Source organism: Pipistrellus kuhlii, unplaced genomic scaffold (genome assembly GCF_014108245.1).
Source record: "Pipistrellus kuhlii isolate mPipKuh1 unplaced genomic scaffold, mPipKuh1.p scaffold_m20_p_10, whole genome shotgun sequence".
NCBI lineage: Eukaryota > Metazoa > Chordata > Mammalia > Chiroptera > Vespertilionidae > Pipistrellus > Pipistrellus kuhlii.
In genome coordinates this window covers 18,669,723-18,694,565 of record NW_023425405.1, presented here as the reverse complement: position 1 = coordinate 18,694,565, position 24,843 = coordinate 18,669,723, and the positions used below count along the sequence as shown (strand labels likewise).

The window sequence follows — 24,843 nt, the reverse complement described above, 5'->3', positions numbered from 1 at the left end:
GGACACAATCAGTTTTGCATTGTAGACATGCTTTGGTTGCTTATATAGTTAGTGATTTGAGGGATGGTCAGCAAATAGACAAGGGTGGAACTAGCTTATAAAACTAATTTCACATTGCCAAGTACTATTCACATGAAAAGGGAGATTTCAGACTTCTAGAAAAATCCTTTCTCTTATAGGGTAAATATAGGAAAAGCCTATATAAACATTTTAAATTTCTGCACCATAGAAAATGGATGAAAGACAAACCTTGATCTTTCAAGGGTCTCATAAAAATTCTAATTGAATTGTCACAGCTGAACTATGATTTTCTTATCAAATACCTTTTCTCCGAAAGCATGGAAACCCAGTCAGTCAATACAGGAGATGGTTCACAAGGCTTCACAAGCTAACAGGAAGGAAAGATAACATCTGGTTTCTATTTCCATAAATAGACATGAACTTACTGAGGGACTGTACAGTGATAAACTCGGGAATTAGTTAAAGTGGATTGGATAACTTTAGATCAGTAGAAAGTGCCATCATAGGGAAAAGAAACTAGTGTGAACTGAATTCAACTCTAATGTGTGCAGAGGTGACTGGTGTTTGAAAGAGAGGCTGCGGAACGAGGATGGCAGGATCTGTAGAGTCAGGGAGGTGGGAAATGGCAGAAAGCAGGATGAGAGCTTGGTCCATGCGAGACCCAAACAGGAGCCGTATGTCCAGGTGTCTCTGGAACAGACAGCAAATTCTTTGGGCAGCCCGAGTCATCGCCAGTAGGCATTTTACAGGGGCCGGAGTTATCCTAGGGATGCAGCTCTGAACTGTTAGAAACTATGTTAGTGTTTTATTCACGTCTTTATAGACCGAGGTTGGGGCCTAGGTGAGAAGAGGCGGAGAGGCCTGGCTAGTGTAAGGTCTCCGAAGGAGGAACGCACCAGCCAGAATGGTGAGGGATCGCGGATTTATTCCATCATCCGAACACCAGGTGGCTGAGCCTGGATGGCTCCAGCACCCAGTGACGGGGTCAGCGGTTTTTAAAGGACTTTTGGCAGGGTATTTCTGGGCAGGGAAATTCTCTATGCAGGTCTTGAGAGGAGAGACAATGGAATGTAGTCTCAGCAAGTAAAGTGTGGTCTCAGCAAAAGGGACTGTCCGTGGTGAAAAGGCTTGAAAAGTCATTTCCTGGGGGGAGGGGTAGCGATTCGATTGCTCAGTCAAACCTAACAGCTAAAAGTCTTTGTCAATGTCAGGTGTGGTTCATAAATATGTTTGCGTTTATTGTATTTTCCATGACTTAAGAGATTTCCAGCCAAAACTGGTTTGGCTCAGTGGATAGAGCGTCAGCCTGCAGACTGAAAGGTCCTTGATTCTGGTCAAAGGCATGTACCTTGGTTGTGGGCACATCCCCAGAGGGAGGTGTGTAGGGGGCAGCTGATCGATGTCTCTCTCTCATCGATGTTTCTAACTCTCTATCCCTCTACTTTCCTCTCTGTAAAAAATCAATTAAAAAAAAAAAAAGATTTCCAAAGGCACTTTTTTCTTCCATGCTGAAAACAAATGATTAAAACTAAAATGAAATTTTCGCTACTTAACATTTTACTAGAGGTAACAAATACAAATATTTTAATAAGGTTCTTTTAATATATTTAAGTGATAGTGCCCCGGTGCACGGATTCATGCACATTGAAAGGAAATTAATTAGAAGGTGGCCGGCGGGCGGGATGGGGTGAGACAGGCTGGACACTCCCTGGAGCCAACCTCCCATGGTCCCTTCCCAGCCAGGCATACCTAATGTGCCGGGGCTCAAAGGGCATCTGCAGAGTGAGCGGGGTCTCTCTGGCAGGTGGGGTCCCTCGGCCTGGCCTGCAGGGATCGGGCTGAAACTGGTTCTCCAATATCCCCTTAGGGGTCTTAGATTGTGAGAGGGTGGTTCTTAGGTGATGCACCCCAGAATCAGGCTCCCTCCTCTCTGGTTCCGGGGTATGTCACCCGAGAACCATCACTGCCAAGTCACCGCAGCTCAGCTCCTGCATTGAGCATCCTCCCCCTGGTGGTCAGTGCGCATCATAGCTACTGGTCAAAAGGTCAGACAGTTACTTAGCCTTTTATATCTATAGATATGTATGTATATGCATATACATTTACCCAAATTTGATCATAGATCATTAGTTCATATATATTTTTTAATATATATTTTATTTTTTACAGAGAGGAAGAGAGAGGATTAGAGAGTTAGAAACATTGATGAGAGAGAATTGTCAATCAGCTGCCTCTTGCACACCCCCTACTGGGGATGTGCCCACAACTGTACATGCCCTTGACTGGAATCGAACCTGGGACCTTGCAGTCCACAGGCCAAGGCTCTATCCACTGAGCCAAACTGGTTTCGGCGCATATACTTTTTTAATTGAGATATAAGTGACATTATATAACATTATATTAGTTTCAGGTATACAACATAATGATTTGATATATGTATGTATTACAGAATAATCCTCTCAGTAAGTCCAGTTAAAATCCATCACCACTCATTTTTCTTTTCTTGTGATGAGAATTTTAAGCTTAGAAACATTCAAATATAGAACATAATATTGTTAACTATACTCATCATGCTGTATGTTATATCCCCAGGACTTACTCATTTTATAACTGGAAGTTTGTATCTTTTCACCCCCCACTTTGCCCCCTTCCCCAAACTCCCCACCTTCAACGCCTCTTGTAACCCTCAGTTTGTTCTCTGTATTTCAGTCTGTTTCTATTTCTCGCCTCTACAATTTGATGAGGGCATTTCTCTTGTGCCTGATGGGTAGGAGGTGTTCAGCTCGCTTTGCGGTTTCTTTCAGAGGAAACTGCTGCATGTGTGGCTGTAGATTCAGCGTGTCAGGGGAGGAGGGCAATTCAGAACCTTCATATACTTTCTATAGTTTGCTTTTTGCTCTGAAAAATACATTGTAGACATCTTTTCATGTCAAGAAATATTAAAAAATGCCTTTCAAAAGTTACTTTTCAATTCCTTTATCAGTTCCATATTGTTGAATATCTAGACTATTTCATATAATTTTCTATTATAAACAACAGTAGTGAGCATCCTTGTGCTTACATTATATATATATATATATATATATATATATATATATATATATATGTGTGTGTGTGTGTGTGTGTGTGTGTATATGTGTGTGTGTGTGTGTGTGTGTGTGTGTGTGTGTGTGTATATATATATATATATATATATATATATATATTATTCAACAATATCATATGACAGTGACAATACCAGACAGATCAATGGACTAATATAGTGAAACTAAATATAGACCGATCAATGGACAGATCAATGGATATATATTTTTTATTGATTTCAGAGAAGAAGAGAAAGATAGAAACATCTTCTCCTGGAGATCAAGCCCAAAATCCGGGCCTGTGTCCTGACCAGGAATTGAACTGGTGACCTCCTGGTTCATGTGTTGACACTCAAACACTGAGCTACATTGGCTGGCCTTGGGCCTTACATTTTTATCTAGCTACGCAGTTATCTCCTTTGGGTAAATTCCTAGAAATTGGATTGGTAGACCCAAGAGTCCACTCATTTTCCATTTTGATATATTGTGGTAAAATTCCCTTTGGGAAGGTTGTACCAATGCCTAAGAACTCACTATTTCACATATTTGCCAACTGGTTTTGTTAGCCTTTTCATTTCTGCCAATCTCACTGTCCGTAAGTGGTATCTTTGTTATTATACTTGGTATTTCTTTGATAACGAATGGAACTCAATTTTTCTTTTTGTATTTTAATTGGGTGTTACATGTTTTTTAGCTTGCCCATTCAGGTCCTTGCCTGTTTTTCAGTTCAGTTTTTAAAATACTAACCTGACACGTTTTTTAGCTTGCCCATTCAGGTCCTTGCCTGTTTTTCAGTTCAGTTTTTAAAATACTAACCTGTAAGAGTCCTTCATATACATAAAGGATTTTAATTATTTAACCCCTCCTAACTTCCCAATTTCTTTCATTCCTGTCTATGTTCTCCTTTCTCTGTACTTTAGGTTTTTATACATTTAGACCAATCAATATTTTTCTCCACCATTTTTGGCTTCTATGATGAGGATTATGAAAATCCACATTTGTCTCTTCTAGTCCATCTTTTGCGGGGAGAGGGTGTATAAATGCATTGAAGCATAACGTCCATATAAAAGTACCCAAATCATAAGTGGACAACTTAATCAATTTTCACAAAGTGAATGAATCCCAGACACTGACCCAGAAATCCTTGGCATGCCCTCTTCCAGGCCATTGAAATATTTATTCATTCATCAAAGGGGGAAGTCTCATTCAGGAAACAGCTTTCTGATTTCCCAAATGGCAGTCCAGTTGTCCCTACACTATTTATTGAATAACCTAGATTTTATTCATTAATAGAAATGTTTGTTTGCTCACATTCCTTGGTCTATATTTAGTCTCACTATATTAGTCCATTGATCTGTCTGGTATTGTCACTGTCAGATGACATTGTTGAATAAAATATATAGTACAATAACAAACTGGCTGCTAGAGCACCACCTTGTTGCTCTTCTCAGATGTACTTCAGAGTAATTGTTACATTCTGCCTCCCTTGTCTGCCCAAAACCTATTAAGATTTTATGTAGGTATACATTTTTAAAAATACATATTTTTTTATTTCAAAGAGGAAGGGAGAGGGAGAGATAGAAACAGCAGAGACAGAAACAGATGAAAGAGAATCATTGGCCAGCTGCCTCCTGCATGACCCATACTGGGGACTGAACCCACAACCTGGGCATCTGCACTGACTGGGAATTGGATTGCAACCTTCTGGTTCACAGGTTGATGCTCAACCTCTGAGCCATACCAGCCAGGCCCTATTGAGATTTTAATTGGTAACTTGTTAAATGTATCAGTTAATGTAGTAAAAATGGTCTTCTTTCTGGTGCCATCTTTCTAAGATTATGGTTTGTGTTTCCATTTGTTTGGTGTTCCTTCTACAACACTTGCTGAGATTTTATTGTTTTCCTAAAATAGATCCTGCATGTCTTGTTTATTCTTAGGCATTTTATGGCTTTTCATTGTTATTGTGAATAGATTTTTTTCCCCATTATAATTTCTAGTCTAACATTCTAACAAGTAATTTGTATTTAAAGAGGCTATTGAGTCTTTTTGTCTATTGATTTTTAAAAAGCCAGCTCCTTCTGGATGGTTTTTCATTTGAGTTGAGTTTCTCAGGTTTATAATTGAATCCTGTGGTTTTATTTCTCCATGTCGAATCCTTCTATTTAGCATTTTAACGTGCTTAAGATGTCACAGCTTACACAATGTAAACTCAACCCTATTGACTGCCTCTTTCCAGCCAAATTGCTTAAGAGGGTTCCTTCTCTTCACTGTTCTCATTTTCTTCTCCTCACTCACTCTGTCACCCTCTCCCGCCTGGCTGCAGCCCTCCCTACTCGACCACAGTGAATCTTGGCAAGGTCTCTGAGGGACCTCCACATCTCTAAATCCAAATGTTGTTTTAGTCCCCCATCTCCTGTGACCTCTCCTCACTTTAGGGACTGATGGCCATGCCTTTGTTCTCTCTCCCCTTCCCATGCCAACCGTCACATTGCCCTCTTGTGGTTTTGTCCCATATCTTCAGCTGTTCCTTCTCTCTCTCTTTATAGTACATTGTCCTCTGCTCTAATTTTTGAGGATTCTCATTGCTCAATATTAGTCCTTCATCTTTTCATATTTTACTCTCCACTTAGATGATGTCACCTATTTTTGTTTTAATTATCTATGAGCTCATGACTCCCAAATTTCTCTCTCTAGACCAGGCCTTTCTTCTGAACTGCAGCCTCATACATCCAATCATCTCTTCAGCATTTCCATTTTAATGTCTCAACGTCATCTTAAATTCAGCATATCCAAAATTCAAGTCATGCCTTTTTTTCCCAGACACACTCTTCTTCCAGTTTCCAACCTGGAGTTGTCCTCTGTTCCCTTCTCCTTTATCATCATATTCAGTCCTCAAACTGTGTGGCTTTAATATCCCAATAGATGCTGGACCATCATCTTGTCTGCTTTTCCACCACCAGCACCACTCTGGTTGAAACGACCATCACCTGTCATTGGACTGCTAAAACAGAGTCCGGGCTGGTCTCCTTCTGTGTGCTCTTCTTCTCGTTCAGATCACTTTCTTTATTGTATCCACGTAGATCTCATGCTATTCTTATGCTTATAGCCCTTGTATTGCTCCTTCCCTTCCTCATAAATAAAGACCAAAACTCTCAACATGATTCACAGGGCTCTACCACTGAGGCCCCCATCTGGTACTCTTCCCTGCTGTTGACTTAGCTATAAACAATCTGGTTCTTCTTGTAGTTTATTAAAACCACCACAAATTTCACAACCTTCCCCTCTCCCCCACCCCCGGGGTTTTCTCAGTTGCTGGTACTGGAAACCCTTATCCCTTCCTACTCCATCTCCACCCCGGTTAGCTATGATTCATTCCCTGCTTAGAAAACCCTCCCTCTTGCCCTAAACTAAGTTTGGTCTCCCTGTTATGAGCCCTTTTAGCACTTTGAGATTTTCCTTCATGTTGCTTGTCAGATTGTAGTTGCCTATTTGTCAGACTAAAATATCTTTCTCTCTCAATAGACTTTAGGCCCCATGAGGACAGATATGTGCATATTTTGCTAATTTCCTTACTCCTAGTTCATTCTTCAGGATCTGGGATATAGTATAATGGGTACTCAGAACTTTTTGAAAGTGATGTTTCTAACTGGCTATTTTGAATAAAGAAAATGAATTTGTTTTTCCTATTAATTTTGTATCCAACTGTTTTATTGAAATACCAGGGTTCAGTTTGGGCCCTCAGAAAAGCAGATGCCACAGTGGAATTGCATATGCAAGAGATTTACTGGGAAGTACCTGGAAGGGAGGTGGGAAGGAGCAGGAGTGGGCAAGGAGAGCCTTCAGGTCAGGCTGCAGGTGTGACAGCAGCAAGACCTCATTCAGCCAGTGTTTTCCTCTTTCAGAGAAGCACTGAACTTTGTGTGCCTGTATTTTATTTATAAACGCTGAATCAATACACAGAGATGACATGATGGCTGGATTTTGTTTGTATGTGTGTTATCTTTCCTAGGTTCTCATTGTCATCCAGGTTTCATTAAAAAGAAATAAATGTTTCTTCTTTCCCTGGACTCTGTTCCTTAGAAATTTGAAAGAATTGGCACTTGTGAGGCTGTACTTGTTAGTCACTTTTTTGGGGGTTGTTTCTTTTGGTTTTATATCTGGGAGTAAATGTCAGGAAACATTTTTATTGAATATCTAATTATTCAAATTTATAAGCAAATATAAATTTGGGGGTAGTATTTTTATGGCTCTTTTCATCCTCTGTATTAGTGATTATTTCTTTCATATTAATTCCACATTTTTAGGATTTTTTCACTTTAAAAAATATAAATGTTTTTATTTCAAAGCGGAAGGGAGAGGGAGATAGGAAATATCAATGACAAGAAAGAATCATTGATCAGCTACCTCCTACACACCCCCTACCGGGGACTCTAAAATATATATATATATATTTTATTGATTTTGTACAGAGAGGAAGGGAGAGAGATACAGAGTTAGAAACATGGATCAGTTGCCTCTTGCACACACCCCACTGGGGATACGCCCGCAACCAAGGTACATGCCCTTGACCAGAATCGAACCCGGGAATTTTCAGTCCCCAAGCTGCTGCTCTATCCATTGAGCCAAACCAGTTTTGGCCTACTGGGGACTCTAATCCACAATCCAGGCATGTGCTCTCACTGGGAATTGAACTGTTGACCTTCTGGTTCAATTACAGGTCAATGTTCAACTCCTGAGCCACACCAGTGGGCTATGTTTTTTCACATAGCTAGCTTTATTTATTTATTTTCTAAAATAGCTCTTGGATCAATTTATCAAGTCTGCCTCTCTCTGTTTTTAATTTATTCATTTAGGCTTTTGTTTTTATGAATTCTTTCACACTAATTTCGTAGGTTTATTAGCTTTTTATTTTACTTCTTGAGTCAGAAGTACAGTTCAGTGGTTATTTATATTAACAAGGTTTGCGATCATTTGGGATTTTTTTACTGAATATAAAAATGTTTGTTGTGAAACTCAAAATACAGAAATGTAGAACCAAGAAAGGAAAAATTCCTTGTAATTTGATCATCAGAGATAACAACTGTCTCTCTTAATAGTTTGGGGTATGTTCTTCCAGATGCTTTTCCAGGCATAGATTTGTCTCTCTTTTGGTGTGCCTGTGTACCAGTGGTAGTATTTGTATACATGTAAAGATGAATATATATTTTTATATTTATAATGTATGTATTATATACACATGGATGTATGTAAAAGTGTTGATATACTTCTTACTTAATTACATACATATTTCAGGACTCTGAGGGAGGATAGGCCTCACAGATGTGAAATGGCTTGAGGGCAAGGAGAGCAGATTGCCTGGGTTTCTGTTTTGGTTAGACTGAGCGTTCCCATGCTAGGGCAGGGGCTTGTGTAATTCAAACCTCCTGCCAGCGCCAAAGGAAGGAGCACTCAGGCTTTTTTATAAGTTTATCCACAAGTTGGAGAACAAGGGAAAGAGAAGAGGATGAGGCTTAAAGACTGTCAGTAGCCATCAAATAGATGCGTTTACATATTTACAGTGTGTTTCTACTTGTGTGTGTGTGTGTGTGTGTGTGTGTGTGTGTAGACAGGCACGTGTATAACACCTACCCATACATCTATATATTTATATATACATACTAGTGGCCTGGTACACAAAATTCATGCACATTAAAAGGGAATTAATTCGAGGAAATATTTTAATATTGCTATTTGCCCTTTCTCTATAATAGAAGTGTCAGAGATGAAAGAAAATTAGTAAAATGTATATGAAAATCTCCCTCCTGTCAAGAGTCTGGAGTGCACCATGGTACCCAGAGTCAAGTCCCTTCCACCCTCACGCACTTCAAAATCACACGAGACCCAGACCCAGTCGCCCCCACCCCCATTAAGCCCCAGAGGGCGGGGGTGCAGTCTCAGGTCCCTTGGCGCTAGGGTTGGTGGGGGGACCCATGGCCTCAGGTCCCCCATCAAGCCCTGCTGGGTTGGGGGGGGGGAGTGAAATTTCAGTTCCCCTGGCCCTGGGGCAGAGGGCTTGGCCTCAGGTCTCCTGGAGCCAGCTCCAGGGCGCAGTGACCATTTGCAAATCAGCTCTTTATTATATAGGATATCTATGTATTGCAACTGCCTTTTCTCATCAATTGCTTCATGTCAGTACATGTAGATCAGCCTCATTCTTTTAAGTTCTAGTAGGTGCATAGATATCCACTGTGTGGATATGCCATAGTCGGTCATTACCTTGTTTATGAGTAAGTTGCTTCTGTGTTATTTCTCTATGGTTTTACAAGGGGACAACGAGTGTCATGCATCCTGCACGTTTGTGCATGTGCAACTGTGTTATTCAACACATCGTCATTGAGCTTTATGTTCCAGATACTGGACAAGGTCCTAGATTCTTTAAAATTACACTGTAGTGGTGAAGGGACATGGGACAGCTAATTAATGTCAGATATGAGTAATGCTATGTGCTATGCAAACATAAAATAGGGAAAGGAGACTGAGGGCGGTCTGCTAATGCTAGTACAGGGTGGTGGGGAGGGCTCTACAATAGGACACAGACATGAGAATGAATGGAGTATGTTTGAGGGAAAAGCAGAATTTTTGGAAAAGCTCTACTGGGTCATTTTTAGGTCAAAGGATGTACATATTTTAAATTGTGATGACTTTGTCAAATTTCATTTTTAAAAATTTTATGCATTTCATGATATAACGTATTAACCATTCTTAAGCATCCCTGTTTCCATCATCACCAAAAGGGATAGTAGCCTTTTCTTTTAAGCCTTATTAATATGGTACAAAATAGCTGAAACCAGTTTGGCTCAATGGATAGAGCGTCAGCCTGCGGACTGAAAGGTCCCGGGTTCGATTCCGGTCAAGGGCATGTAATGTGGTTGCAGGCACATCCCCAGTGGGGGGTGTGCAGGAGGCAGCTGATCGATGATTCTCTCTCATCGATGTTTCTAACTCTATCCCTCTCTCTTCCTCCTGTAAAAAATCAAATAAAATATATATATTTTAAAAATTTGGTACAAAATACATTATACCATCTTAATCTGTAATTTTTTCCTTTTTTAGTAAGGCTGAGCACCTTTTATTATCCATTTGTATTTTTTTTTTTTTTTTGTAAATTGTTTAATGTGATTTGCAATTTTCCCACAGGCTATTAGCCATTTATTATCAATACTATAATGCAGATATTTGTTTGTGGTTTACTTTTTTATTTTTACTCTGTTTTTTTTTTTTCGGCATGCAAAATTTAAAATTTTTTACCAACTATTTTCATTTGTGTTAATGTTTTGTGTCATGCTTAATGGCCTTCATCACTTGTTTATCCATATTTCTGAAACACTGAAAGTCAACTTATGCTTAAGGCCTGAAGTAAGGATCCAGCTTTAAAAAGCAACAAAACGACAGCTGGCTGGTTGTGCTGGGCCATTAATCATTCTTGTGTTTTGGCTCATCTCAATTGACTTACTACGCCCCTATTATAAGTTAGATTTCCATAGATTCTTGCATCTATTCTGGCATCAACCACACTGCTAATGACTGAAACTTTTAATATTTTTTAGGCTAAAAACCTCCCTCAGACTCTTCTATCGCCCAGACATGTTTTCAAATTTTTTTTCTTTCAAATTAATTACAGAAACAATTTTCCCCCAAAATTGATTTTTTTAAAATCCTAGTGAGATTTTGATTGAAAATCTATTAGCGTTACTTAGGGTTTTTTTTGTTTTGTTTTTTATTTTTTAAATATATATTTTATTTTTTACAGAGAGGGAGATAGAGAGCTAGAAACGTTGATGAGAGAAACATCGACCAGCTGCCTCTTGCACACCCCCTACCGGGGATGTGCCCGCAACCAATGTACATGCCCTTAACCGGAATCGAACCCGGGACCTTTCAGTCTGCAGACCAAGGCTCTACCGCTGAGCCAAACTGGTTTGGGCTGTTTTGTTTTTTATATCCCTTATTTTGTATCTAGTTCTATCAATTGCTGAGAGAGAGGCAATGAAGTCTTCAACTGCATGTGGATTTATCTATTTCTCCTTTGTTTTTACTGTATGCATTTTTAAAAAATATATTTTTAATTCAGAGGGAGAGGGAGATAGAAACATCGATGAGTATCATTGATCGGCTGCCTCCTGCATGTCCCTACTAGGGATTGAACCCGCAACCCAAGCATGTGCCCTTGATAAGAATCAAACCCAGGGCCTTTTAGTCTGCAGTCCAGGGCTCTATCCACTGAACCAAACCATCTAGGGCTACTCGATGCATTTTGAGGCTCTTGTTTGGTGTATAAATCTTTAGGATTGTTGTCTTGGTGGACTGAAACTTTTATTAGGTAACTAGAGGCCCAGTGCACAAAAATTCATGCTCTCAGCAGGGGGTGGTCCCTCAGCCCGGCCTAAACTGGCAGTCAGACATCCCTCTGGCAGCCCGGGAGCCCTCGGGGGATGTCTGACTGCAGGCCTAAGCCGAAGACATCCTTAGCACTGTGGAGGCGTGAGAGGCACCAGCTACCACCAGGGGGCAGCTCTTGCATTGAGCATCTGCCCCCTGGTGATCAGTGCACATCATAGCAACAGGTTGTTCCTCTGTTAGCATCAATTTGCATATTACCCTGTTATATAGGATGCCCTCTTTGTCCCTGGTATGGGCTTTTACCAGATCTTTTTGATATAGTGATTTTGGAGTAGGGCCTGAAACCTGCACTTTAACAAACTTCCCAGATGATTTATTTTTTTATTTTTTAAAAAAATATATATTTTATTGATTTTTGTACAGAGAGGAAGGGAGAGAGAGAGAGTTAGAAACATCGATGAGTCATCGATCAGCTGCCTCTTGCACACCCCGTACTGGGGATATGCCCACAACCAAGGTACATGCCCTTAACCAGAATCGAACCCGGGACCTTCAGTCCCCAAGCCGATGCTCTATCCATTGAGCCAAACTGGCCTCGGCCCAGATGATTTTTAAAAAGCAAGTATTACTCAGAATTCTCACTTGCAAGTAACAGAAATTACTCTGGTTAACATAGAAAGGAATTCACTGGGAGACTCCAATAGCATCCACTGGGCTGCTCGAGTCCTGCCAGGAAGCAGAGCCTGTGTTCTCCTAGGGCACATGTGTCAAACACACGTCCCGCCAGGCCTTGCAATGTGGCCCGCACCGCGCTGTCATCACTGCACTCCGCTGCGTTTCCATCACAATGACAGTTTATGACTGTTCAGTAAACCATTCAGCCCGCGGTTTAGGCTGGATTTTAGATTTTGGCCCCTTCTCTGATTGAGTTCGACACCCCTATTCTAGGGAAACCAAGACAGCAAAGCAGTTCTCCCTGACCCCAGCTGGTTGAGCAGTTTGTGAGCTAAACTCAACAGACCCATCAGGGTGCCACACCACCTAGGACTTCGAATCTGGTGCAAAGGATATGAGGTGGGGAGAGTTTAAAGTTCGTTTTGTGGGTGGTAAGAATTTTGATGTCCAACAATGAAAGGGACAGCAATGGCAGAATTTAGACACATGCCTAACTATTATGTGATCTGTCATGATTCAGGCTGCCCAGTCTCTTGGTTCCTGCATCTTTTCCTTTTTCTGAGCCCGGTTTCCCTCCCTTATAGATGAACACACACAAACAAACACACACTTATACCTGTTTCAGGAAAAAGTGTATGTACTTTATTTTGGGAAATAAAACCAGAAATAATACATAGGCCAACTACAAAAATAATGAGGCTAATATCATGGGTTCTATTGCATGCCAAATGGGATTATTTAGCTTTCTGGAAGGCCACAGACCAGCGCAAAGGACAGGTTCTCAAACTGCGTATCTCGAGAGGACCTAAGTGGTGGTAAGAGCACTGAGCTGTTAGGAGTCTGTATGTGACTTTGGACAAGTGGTCACTTAGGTCTGACAGCTTAAGTGTAAGCTGGCCAATGCATATTGCCAGTTGCCGTTCATGGAGGAATCCCACAAAGCACAACACAGAATGGCTATAAAGAATCTTCATTTGTTTGAATCCTTTCCCCTTTGAAGGATCAGTATAGAAGTGCCTGGGGCACAATTAATTCTTTGTGATGTGCAGGTTCTGATGAGCGCATCGTTGCTGGGGGCCCTGTGTCTTTTCTCATCCGTCTGCGTTGTGTGCGCCATTTCAGCCTTTACCCTGCCCATTGAGACCAAAGGTCGGGCCCTACAGGTAAGTGATGCAGGGATCTAAAAACCTCCCATCCCCACTTTTAGAACAAAGAAATGAACTTGGAGTATGACATCCTTTTAAGCAGACATTATTCATGGGCTAACACTGATAATTTAGTGTGTCAAAAAAAAAAAGGGGGGGGAGGTATTCATTTTCCCCACATGTAACTTTGAGCAGCACAAAAGTAACTGATTATCCACCTCAAACCTGCTTTCGGCGAAAGTTATAGCTGGATCCAGGGACCATGGTGAATGATAGTTGTTAAGGCCTCAGCATTCTACCCTTCTCACGTTTCCACCTTGATGTAAGCATTGCTGCAGAGCCAAGGGCGGCCCAAGGAGCAGAAATAGGTGTTTGCGTTGACACACTAGTCCAGCTACCTTTCCCCAGTACAATTGGCCACCAGTGGTGAGTGGAAAGCTTCAGGTGTGCCAGTTGCACTCAACAGCCAGTAGACAGATTGCTCACTGCATTTCACAAAGCACCTAGAACACGATGCACCAAAGTATAAGGGATGCTCCATGGGCCAAGTTGTAGAGGACAGGGCCTCTCCTATCCCTGTGACCTTATCAAAGTCCAGGTGGTGGCCCCGGTGTTCTCCTGCTGTGAACATGAAGCTTATTGCTGGATGTAGGGGTGTGTGTGTGCATATATGTATGGGGGGGGAGCAGTTGGGTTTGATCTTGAACTGCTGCCCCTAAATGAGGCTGTTCGGTCATGCTGCTTCTCGGGCTGAATGCGACTTGTTCTCTGCCGTGTTCTATTCATAGTACACTAGGTTAATATTGGTACTGATACATTTTGTTGTCTGCGAGTAGATATAAGGAAGGCACTTTTAAGTAAAAAAAACAAAACAAAAAAACCACCACCACCACTCTAGCATATTTTGGACCTAGGGAAAAAAATCAACTCTATTTTTAAATACCTTAGGTTATCTGTAAGATAATATATACATTTTAATCACATATTAGATAACCTGTCATATAATTATGAATTTAGGGCGGTGTTTAGGTTCCATAGTAGGAAAGGTAATCCATTCCATGATCCCTGATTCCTTTTAATCTTCCATGAAGGATTATCATATCCTCACACAAATGAGGAAACTAAAGCAAAGGTAAGTTGAGTAACTTATATAAAGGAACATGCCACTATATAGTAGTAACACTACTTTAGAATTATTCATTTTGATGAGCCTGGTAATTTGGAAAAAACTCTTGAAAGAGGGTATTATATAACAGGACTTTTCTGAATGGTGACTAAAATGCACAGCAAACATTCCATTTCCAAGTACACAAAGGTAAATTCCTTTGAATTTTAATACAAGCCTTCTATTACTAGTTTCTAGTGCAAGACAGCTGAGTATGAATGGAAGACTTTAAATGTATTGACCTATTAAATAAAATTATTTTTTAAAATAAATAATTAAATAAAATTATTTTTCTAGCAAATTAAATGAAGATCCGAAAACCTCTGTCTGCCAAAGAAGAAAAATGCATTTTATCTTCCAAAGAGTTGTGGTACATTTTAAACAACCTGGTTTTATTTCGGTACCTACTTGGTAATTAAGAAACTGATTCTATTTTTTTTTAAATAAGGCACACAAGAATAAGGTAGGTTAATTGCATATTGATCTCTTCCCAAAGAGCCAAAACACCTAGAACTTGTATGAAGTATACTTGAAAAGGTATGTCTGAGAGAGGGAAGGTGGCTTTTCTTCCTTGACATCAAGTCCCAACTTTGAGAATTATTTACTTAAGACAAACAGCATATATACTAAGATAAGAACTTGGTATGGTATCATTAAAACTTTCAAAATAGTCAAACTTACAATATAAATTAGCATATTTATTAAAACTGTGACCTCCAGTTTATTAATGAAAATTACTTATTCATAAATAATATAAGTTAATATGAGCCTTATATATAATCATCAAGAAGCTGAGAAAAAACAATTTTCCCCATTTTTTTTCTATTCTCAATTTATTGTGGAATCTTTCTCATGTGATAAATGAAGAGTGCAGCAAGCTTACCCACACCATCCAACTGCCTGCCCTTTGTTGAACAGTTAGTTGCTGCATGATCCCATACATGCCACTCTACTAGGTTAGATATGCTGTAGAAAGGAAGCACCAAGGTTTTCACATTTGTATTTTGTCTTTTGTTACTGTTCAGACTTATTGTGAAGTCCTCAGGAATTGGGCTCCCAGGGCTTGGCTCACCTACTCACCCTATTCTGCACTAGAAACACTTGCTGCAGCCACACTGGTGTCCTCGCCCTAACAAACTGCATAGGAGAGGGTTTATACCCCCTGCTTCTGTAGGAGTGCAAGTCATTCCTATTTAACCACAGGCACAGACGGCCTTAAGCAAGGAAGCATTTTCTGTAAAGGGGCAGACAGTAAATATTTTAGGCTTGGTGCACTGCATATGATCTGTTGCTTTTTTTCTACTCCACAAGCCTTCAAAATTGTGAAAAAACAGTTTGCTCTGAGGCTGTGTAAAAGTAGGCCATACGCTGAATTTTGTTGAAATAAATTTCTAGGCCCAAATGAAGACTACTTCTGCCTGGGGTACCACATCAACAAACCAAACCTTGAATAAATTTTGTGTCCCTATAAATGCTCTGCTTGACCGGAAATATACTGTAATTAGCCACCCAACTCTGGGCTTCATCCTTTGTTCCTTATTCTTTATCCTTTAAAAGACTCCTGCCTTCTGCCCCAGTCCTTAGACCCCCTAGAACTGTAGATTACCTGCTTCAGCAAGTGTTTAAAATAAAGTTTTTTTGAAACACCTAAATTGTCTTCTTTAAACAGTTTTTGGTGACAAGGATGGAAGTTGACTGCTAACGGCCTGTAGGACAACAAGACAGCACACAGACTAGGAGCCCACTGAACCTTTTGAGTTCACTGTTCCTCTCGTCAAAGCTGAGGGCCGTTGGTAAGTCACTCTTGGATTTGAGCTCCACTCCCTTGTATATATGTCTCCAATTTAAACACTTTATCTTAAACTACTGTTTCCGGGAAGGTTCCAGGACAGTTATAGTGGGAATCTGTGCGGTAGGTGGTGGCTGTTAGGAAACTCAAGCCACAGCATAAACTAAACTACCAGGAGACTTGGGGAACTAAATTAAGATTGTTTTAACCAATAGCACAACAAAATATAAGCATACACCAGACAATTAAAAGCCATTAGGGTGTCTGACACTATAAAGAAAGCTTTTCAGGAAAGGAATAATAAATCAATTGTTAATAGGAATCTCAGAGGCCAAAGCTGAAAAATGGTGGGTACAGGTCAAACACTTGTGAGATATTAGAGTACTCACCACTAAAATCTAAGCCTTCTCTGCTACGATAAGTTTGTAATGGAATACATTAGATTGAAATTAGTTCACCTACTAACCTCCAAGAAAAATTCCATGCAATGAGGTACACTGCAAAACACCACACAAACCCCAACCCGTGGCACATCCCTCTTAGATATTCATTTGGCTTTGAGGTGAGGAGCCATTTTTTCTGCTAAGGGCCATCTGGATATTTATAACATCACTTGAGGACCATACAAAATTATCAACTGTGAATTTCTACAAAAATGGCAAACTCTTACTGCAACAACCTAACATTACAATGACCATTATGGCAAATGTTCTAGTTAGGTAAGATCATTTCCTTACAAAGTGCACATGAAAGTAAGGGTTTCCAGATCAACCAGAATGGAATGCCTATTTTAGTTGGTATGCACATGACCCCTCCTCCCCCACAAAGGATTCAAAATTCCAAAAGGCTAAATAAAAGACACAAGATGTGCCCTGGCTGGTATGGCTCAGTGGATGAAGTGTCAACCTGTGGACTGAAAGGTCCGGGGCTTGATTCTGGTCAAGGGCATCTTGCCCGGGTTGCAGGCTCAGTCCTCAGTGGACCAGAGGCAGTTGGTCGGTGGTTCCTTCTCCCTCTCTGAAACCAGTAATAAAATAAAATTTAAAAAAACCACACAAGACTTATGTGAATCCTCCTATTCCCCTCTATCCTTACATCCCATTAATACTCTAACACAGTGGTCGGCAAAGTCAGTCAACAGAGCCAAATATCAACAGTACGACGATTGAAATTTCTTTTGAGAGTCAAATTTTTTACACTTCTCCTAATGTCACTTCTTCAAAGGAGATTTGCCCAGCCCATGCTATTTTGTGGAAGAGTCACACTCAAGGGGCCAAAGAGCCGCATGGAGCTTCAACACTCATATCAACTCTCAAAGGCAGACCCCCATATGGCTCTCCCCCAAACTGATGTGACTCCCTTAAACAGCCAGGTAAAACTAAAAGGAAAACCTTGTCAAATTCTGGTTGATATCAGAATTATCCCCTCTACTTTAAACTCTACTCATTAAGGAACCTGAAAATGGGGTGCTGGGAAAATTAGCAGAATCTGGTGAAGAGTGAGAAGTGAGAATCCTTACTAAAGTAGTTCTCTTGGTCAAGAGAGGAAACATAAGATAAAATCCAAATGGATATAAAAAAGTTGTAGAATGTGGAAAAGAAATTTTTCTGTGTGACCAAGTTGGCTAAGACTAGAATGGATACAAGCTTTAAAAAAATTAGTTTTAATATCAAAAGTACAATGGTGCAAAAAAAAAAAGAAAAAGAAAAAAGGTATATGCCAGCCCGAACACCCGAAGATCATGAGTTTGATTCCCTTTCAAGGGCACATACCTTGTTCGATCCTAGGCCCTGGTCAGGAGCCAACCGAGCAATGTGTCTCTCTCACATGTTTCTCTCTCCCCTTCACCCCTTTCCACCCCTCCCCCCCCCAAAAAAAAATCAATGAAAAAAATCTCCTTCACTAAGGATTAAAAAAATAATAATAAATAAAAAAATAAAAAGCACAATGGTGTAAAATTAAAATATTTATGTTAAAAGGACAAAATTTTTATGGATAATTATAAAATTATAAACAAAAAGATAGAAACAGACAGTAAAGCATCAAACAGAATGTTAAATTACAGCGGGAAGGTTAGAGGTGGGGGATATAAGAGATCAACCGAAAGACTTGTGTGCATGCATATAAACATAACCAAATGGACGCAAAACTCTGGGGTGGGGGGAGGCGATGGTAAGATATGTACACCTATAATACCTAAAGAAGAAAAAAATGCAGATAAAGTTTTTTTCCCCTAGCTTTTAAGAAATTGGCCTGGAAAGCAAAGGTTTTTATCAAAATAAACTCCCCCAAATCAAATTCTAAAGCCTTGTTTACTTCGAATTAACTGGAGACGTTCCAGGAAGGGATAGGGGTGCAGTTAAAGATCCATATATAACTTTTGACTCCCCCAAAATTTAGTAGCCTACTATTGACCAGAAGCCTTACCAATAACAGTTAACATAGATTTCGTATGTTATAAAAAGTATGAGTTATATACTGTATTTTCTTAAAATGTAAGCTAGAGCAGTGTTTCCCAACCTTCTCTCATGATGAGAATCACCTGGTGGAGTTGTTAAAACACAGATTCCTGAATCCCAACTAAGAAGTGCTAAACTAGAATTTTTGAGAACATATAGGTAAAATTGCATACCTAACTTAGTGCTCTGTATATAAAATCTGTCTTAGAGCACTAGTTAAGTATACAATTTTACCTATATGTTCCCAAAAATTCTAGTTTAGCACTTCTTAGTTGGGATTCAGGAATCTGTGTTTTAACAACTCCACCAGGTGATTCTCATCATGAGAGAAGGTTGGGAAACACTGAGCTAGAGAAAAGAAAATGTTAAGAAAATCATAAGGACAATACATTTACAGTAATGAAAAAAATCTGTATAAGTGGACTCACACAGTTCAAACCCATGTTGTTCAAAGGTCAACTGTAAAAGAGAAATGTTAAACCAATTAAGCTTATTTGATATGTTAAATGTTTATTTAACTTTCTTAAGTTATATTTGTATGGGTATAAGTTAAGTGATTTTAGAAACTGTATAAAATTCCTAAAAACCAGGTATATCCTGGTATTTTGTTACATCACAGAAATAACCATTTCCTTGTCAAGTCAATTATATAGCCTTCTGTCATTTACAGTTATTTTTTTACTCCAGTCCTTTTGCAAAAGTAAAATTCATGGAAAAGATCCTACGTACTCTTGACTACTGACATCACTGCCAAATTTCAAGGTGTCGAAATCTGAGGTGTATATTTCATAACTGAAGAATGCTCTACCTGACTTCTATTGTTTACAAAGTACTTCTGGTACTTTGTAAACAATAGACCTCAAAATCAAATTGACTAGGAAGAGAAGTAGCCAACATCGAGGTCAACTGCTGCTTCCCAGGAAGACCCAGGAGGACCAAGAACGGTTTCTCCATTCTCTCTTTGACCATCCATTCCCTAATTTTTACACCATAAAAGTATAACTCTTCTGTCAACCTTTTATTCTCCTTAACCTAGGAAGATGCCTTTGTTCACTCACGCCAGGCCATTACAAAGGAGGGTAATCCAACCTTCAACACACACTCATTCTGATTTCTAATGCCTCAGTTTCTCTAAAACAAGCTTGCAGAATAATTCTGGCAAACAGTTAAACGAAATACACAAACAAGACAACTGGCTTAAAAAATGTATCCTCCTCTTTGAAATCATTTCCTGACTTGGTTCTAGTTGGTCTAGGAACCTTGGCTCAGGAGCATACTGCAAACTGTGGGTATTAATAATGGTTGCTACTGTGTTCTCTCAAAAGTTTGAGTCACACTAGTATATTAAAAATAAACACAAACCTTTTGAATAGTCGAGAGGATGGCCGAAGGGAGTGGAGGCTGTTGAAATAAATTTCTAGGCCCAAGGCTGCGGTCCCTGTAAAGTCTTTGCTTGACCAGAAATGCCAGTTCCCAATTGCCAAGCCAATGTAGGCCTTCAATTTCTTCTTTGCTGCTTATTTTTCATTTTATAAAAGCTTCCTACATTGTGCACCATGTTGCACTTTTCCCTTAGGACTGTAGATTGCCTGCTTTACCGTTAAAAGTTTGTTAAATAGAGCCTCAACAATCTTGAGAAAGAACAAAGTTGACAGGATCATCATACTGGATACCAAGTTTACTACAAAGTCACTGTTTTCAAAACAGTCTGGTACTGGCACAAGAACAGACTTATAGATCAAGGGAACAGAACAGAGATTGACCCAAGCCATTACACTCAATATTTGACAAAGGAGGCAGGAACAGACAATGGAGTCAAGACAGTCCTTCAATAAATGGTGTTAGAAATTTGAAAAGATACATACAAAAACAAAACGAAACACAAAAACACTAGATCACCAAATTATACATAAGAATATACTCACAGTGGATAAAAGACTTCAATGTAAGCTATGAAATAAAAATCCTAGAATCATAGGCAAAACCTCTTCGACATCTCTTGTAACAATATGTTTACAGGTACATTTCCTAGAACAAAGTAAACTAAGAAAAATAAACACATGGGACTACATAAAAATAAGAAGCTTCTGCAGAGCAAAAAAAAATCAACAAAATGAAAAGGGAGCCCAGTTTGGGAGAACATATTTGGCAATGATACATCTGATAAAGGGTTAATATCCAAACTATATAAGGAACTCATACAACTTAACAAAAGGAAGGCAAATAATATAAATGGGCAAAGGACATAGACACTTCTCTAAAGTGGACATACAGCCGAAACCGGTTTAGCTCAATGGATAGAGCGTCGGCTTGGGGACTGAAGGGACCCGGGTTCGATTCCGGTCAAGGGCATGTACCTTGGTTGCGGGCATATCCCCAGTAGGGGGTGTGCAAGAGGCAACTGATCGATGACTCTCATCGATGTTTCTATCTCTCTCCCTTCCTCTCTATACAAAATCAATAAAATATATTAAAAAAAAATAAAAAATAAAGTGGACATACAGATGGCCCAGAGACCTATGAAAAAATGCTCACAGTCACTGATCATCAAAGAGATGCAAATTAAAACAACAATGAGATATCACCTCACATCTGTTAGAATGGTTGCCATCGACTAACTCCTGGCAAGGATGTGGAGAAAAGGGAACCCTAGTACATACTCTGCTGGTGGGGATTCAGACCAATAAAGAAGCCATTATAGAAAACAGTATGGAGTTTCCTCACAAATAGAACTGCCATTTGACCCAGTGATGCATTCTGGGGAGAGATCCAAAATACCAATCAGAAAGAATGGACTAGTCTGTAACCCTATGTACATAGCAGCCCTATTTATAATAGCTAAGATCTGGAAACAGCCCAAGTGCCCATCAGTAGATGAGTGGATAAAAAGCTGTGGTACATTTACCCCATGAAATACTATGCAACAGTGTGTGTGTGTGTGTGTGTGTGTGTGTATATAAAAAGGATCCCTCACCATTTGAGACAGAATTGGGGGGGGGGGGGTGCCTGGAGGGTATCATGCTAAGTGAAATAAGTCAGAGAAAGACATGATCTCAAGTCAGATATAGGATCTAAGAAACAAAATAAACTGATGAATGGAATGGATCCAGAGACATGGAACAGTGTGTAGAAATCTTGGGAGGGAAGGCAGGGGAAGGTGGGTGAGTGGGAGATAATTAACCCATGCATATATACATGCCCATGGACATAGATGAGGGCATGCATATATTGGGGGGGGGGGGTGAAAGCCTGGGGTGGGGGGTGGGCTTGAGGGGGTCAATGGTGGGGAGGGGAAGAGGAGACATATGTAACACTGGCAACAATAAATAAAAAGTAAGATTTTACTAAAAACAAGGTATGTTCATTGCAGCATTATTATTACAATAGTCAAGATATGTTAGCAACTTCAGTGTCTATTGACAATTGGATAAAGATGATGTGGTCCGTATGTACAATTGAACGTCACTCAGTCATAATCTTACCAATTATGACTACGTGGATGGCCCTAGAGGTATTATGCTAAGTAAAATGAGTCATACAGAAAAAAGACAAATATATGATTTCACTTATATGTAGAATCTAAAATAAATAAAAAAATAAGTGAACAAACAAAACAAACTCTCAGATACCGAGAACAAATTGATGGGTGTCAGAGTTAGTGGAATTGGTGAAAAAAAGGTAAAGGGATTAAGAAACACAAATTACCGCCTTAGCTGGTTTGGCTCAGTGGATAGAACTCCAGCTTGTGGATGGATGGGTCCCAGTTTGATTCCAGTCAAGGACACATGCCTGGGATTCGACTTAATCCCCAGCAGGGGAAGGGGTTAATGCAGGAGGCGCCACCCAATGAGTCTCTCTCATCATTGATGTTTCTATCTTTTTCTCCCTCTCCTTTCCTCTCTGGTATGTCAATGGTAATTTTTTTTTTTTTTTCAAAGCTTACAGCAGCCATTTATAATTAAAATCAGAGCCAACCAATGACAAACCTGATGCTCAAGCACCTTCCCAAATTCAGGAACTTTCAATAGTTGTGGGGTTGTCCAGACTTAAGGAACTTTGTGATGTTGTTCAGCACTGTCTAGCAACCAGAATTCCTAGAAGACACTAAATGACCAGAAAACTCTAACAACAAATTTAATTGAACACTAAATTTGAGAAATCCTTGATAAATGTTTTGTTTACATTTCTACTATTGGTTATTAGTAGAAATGAAAGTCAATAAATTTCCTATCACCTATCAATGTTTTTGGATTGATTTTCACAGCCTATGAAAAAAAACAATACTCGTTGAAGTACTGGAAACAGTAATAATATAAGTGGAATCTCAGTACAAGCATATTTTATTTTATGTAATATGATAGAGGTTGAATTTGTCTGAATCAAATGACATATAGAGGGGATTTTCTGGAACTCTTTAAAAGCATAGTCTATACTGGCAAAAACTCCTGTAATATAAATGCCAAAACCTTTATTCTGGACTTTTTGTAGTTGATCTTTTTTAACACATGCCTAGTACAAGCAGATTAGAGAACCAGAATCACTGTCAAAGTGGCAACTGGTGGCCCTCTGAATTGTTGTTCCTGACTGTCTTGCCATTCCTCCTCTCCTTTTAAGGACACTTATCTTCTTTGGGGATATGCCACTTCTCAGGTCAGTATATTGCTATTCCAAGTGGGAAAAGTCCTTAACCTGGTTGACCCATGTATTTTATTTCCTCCCTAAAACAATCAAACCTGGACTCAGTCATTTTCAATGGCAAGATTCCTGACTCAATTTTCTGGCTCACTGGGATTAAAGGCATTATAGAACATAGGCAAAGGATTCATACTCACAGGTCTCCTGAGACACGCAGACAACTTTGTGAACAAAAAGGGACTGCACAGTAGACCCACGAGCTTAGCCAGGACTACTGCTTCCTTAGCAAGACAATCACTTACCTTAGAAGAGCCCTGTCCATTGCTCTTACGCATCTAGGATAACATACCTTTGAAATGTTCAATTAAATTTCTTTTCCAGACCCCTCTGAGGCACAACCACCTACTCTGGAGACAACGTTAACACTTCATTGTTATCTTGTTTCGGCATACCATCTCTATGTGCTGTAAATGTTAATTAACTCTCCTGTACCCACCAATGTAAAAGGAAGCATGTTCCTCTTCATTTCCCTTTTTCTCCAATCTTGAGCATTTCCATGGGTTGCTTTCTCTTGCCTTTTTAATGTACCACCAACAGATTCCATACAATCTCCCTTACGTTTTCTAATTCTAAATGTATAAAATAAGCTGCTAAACTGCCATCCTCTACAGCATTTTCTGTCTGTTAAGATCTTGCTTTAGCCCTGACAGGTTTGGCTCAGTGGATAGAGCGTCAGCCTACGGACTCGGGGACCTCAGGTTCGATTCTGGTAAAGGGGCAAGAACCTTGGTTGCGGGCACATCCCCAGTGGGGAGTGTGCAGGAGGCAGCTGAATCGATGTTTCTCTCTCATTGATATTTCTAACTCTCTATCCCTCTCCTTTCCTCTCTTTAAGAAGTCAATAAAATATATTTTAAAAAAAAGGGGGGGGGGAAAGAGGGGGGGAAGATCTTGCTTTAGGGAATGTCCTCAAATCTTGGCTCAAATTCTGACAGAGCTTTCTGCAGATTTGAACATTCTTTTATCAACAACTTTTAAATGTATTAGAGAAGAAAGGCTGTTTTAAAGTGTCAGAAAATTTTTTTTTGCAATATTTAACTTATAACTTCTAAGAAAGGATATTTTTAGGACTCAAATTAAGACCTACCGTATTTTTCGGACCATAAGACGCACTTTTTTCCCCCCCCAGAAGTGGGGGGAAAAAGTCCCTGCGTCTTATGGTCCAAATATAGCCTACACATATACTTTTAAAAAAAAAGTTTTTTTACTTGCCCGGCTCTGTGTGGTCTCTGTGTGCTTGCCCGGCTCTAAAATGGTTCTAAATGCTGCTGTTTACTTTACAGGGTTGATTACATGTGTTTATGACTGTGATGTTGGGTTTTAATGCACATAAAATATTTTAGGACACTATTTGTTTCAGAATCTTTTTTTCTTCATTTCCCTTCTCTAAAAACTGGTGCGTCTTATGGTCCGGAGTGTCTTATGGTCCAAA

The 24,843-nt window shown here is 39.7% G+C and overlaps 1 protein-coding gene across 1 annotated transcript in view; it reads left to right on the top strand.

The window, feature by feature from the left end:
* The window catches only part of SVOPL (SVOP like), a 44,388-nt gene extending 29,482 nt beyond the window's left edge, over positions 1 to 14,906 (top strand). Inside the window, exons 14-15 of the mRNA XM_045577180.1 lie at positions 13,208 to 13,321; positions 14,766 to 14,906. Coding sequence (XP_045433136.1) covers positions 13,208 to 13,321; positions 14,766 to 14,777 — 126 coding nt within the window. The 3' untranslated portion in view covers positions 14,778 to 14,906. The remainder of the gene's footprint in view (positions 1 to 13,207; positions 13,322 to 14,765) is intronic.
* Positions 14,907 to 24,843: the final 9,937 nt, after the last annotated feature.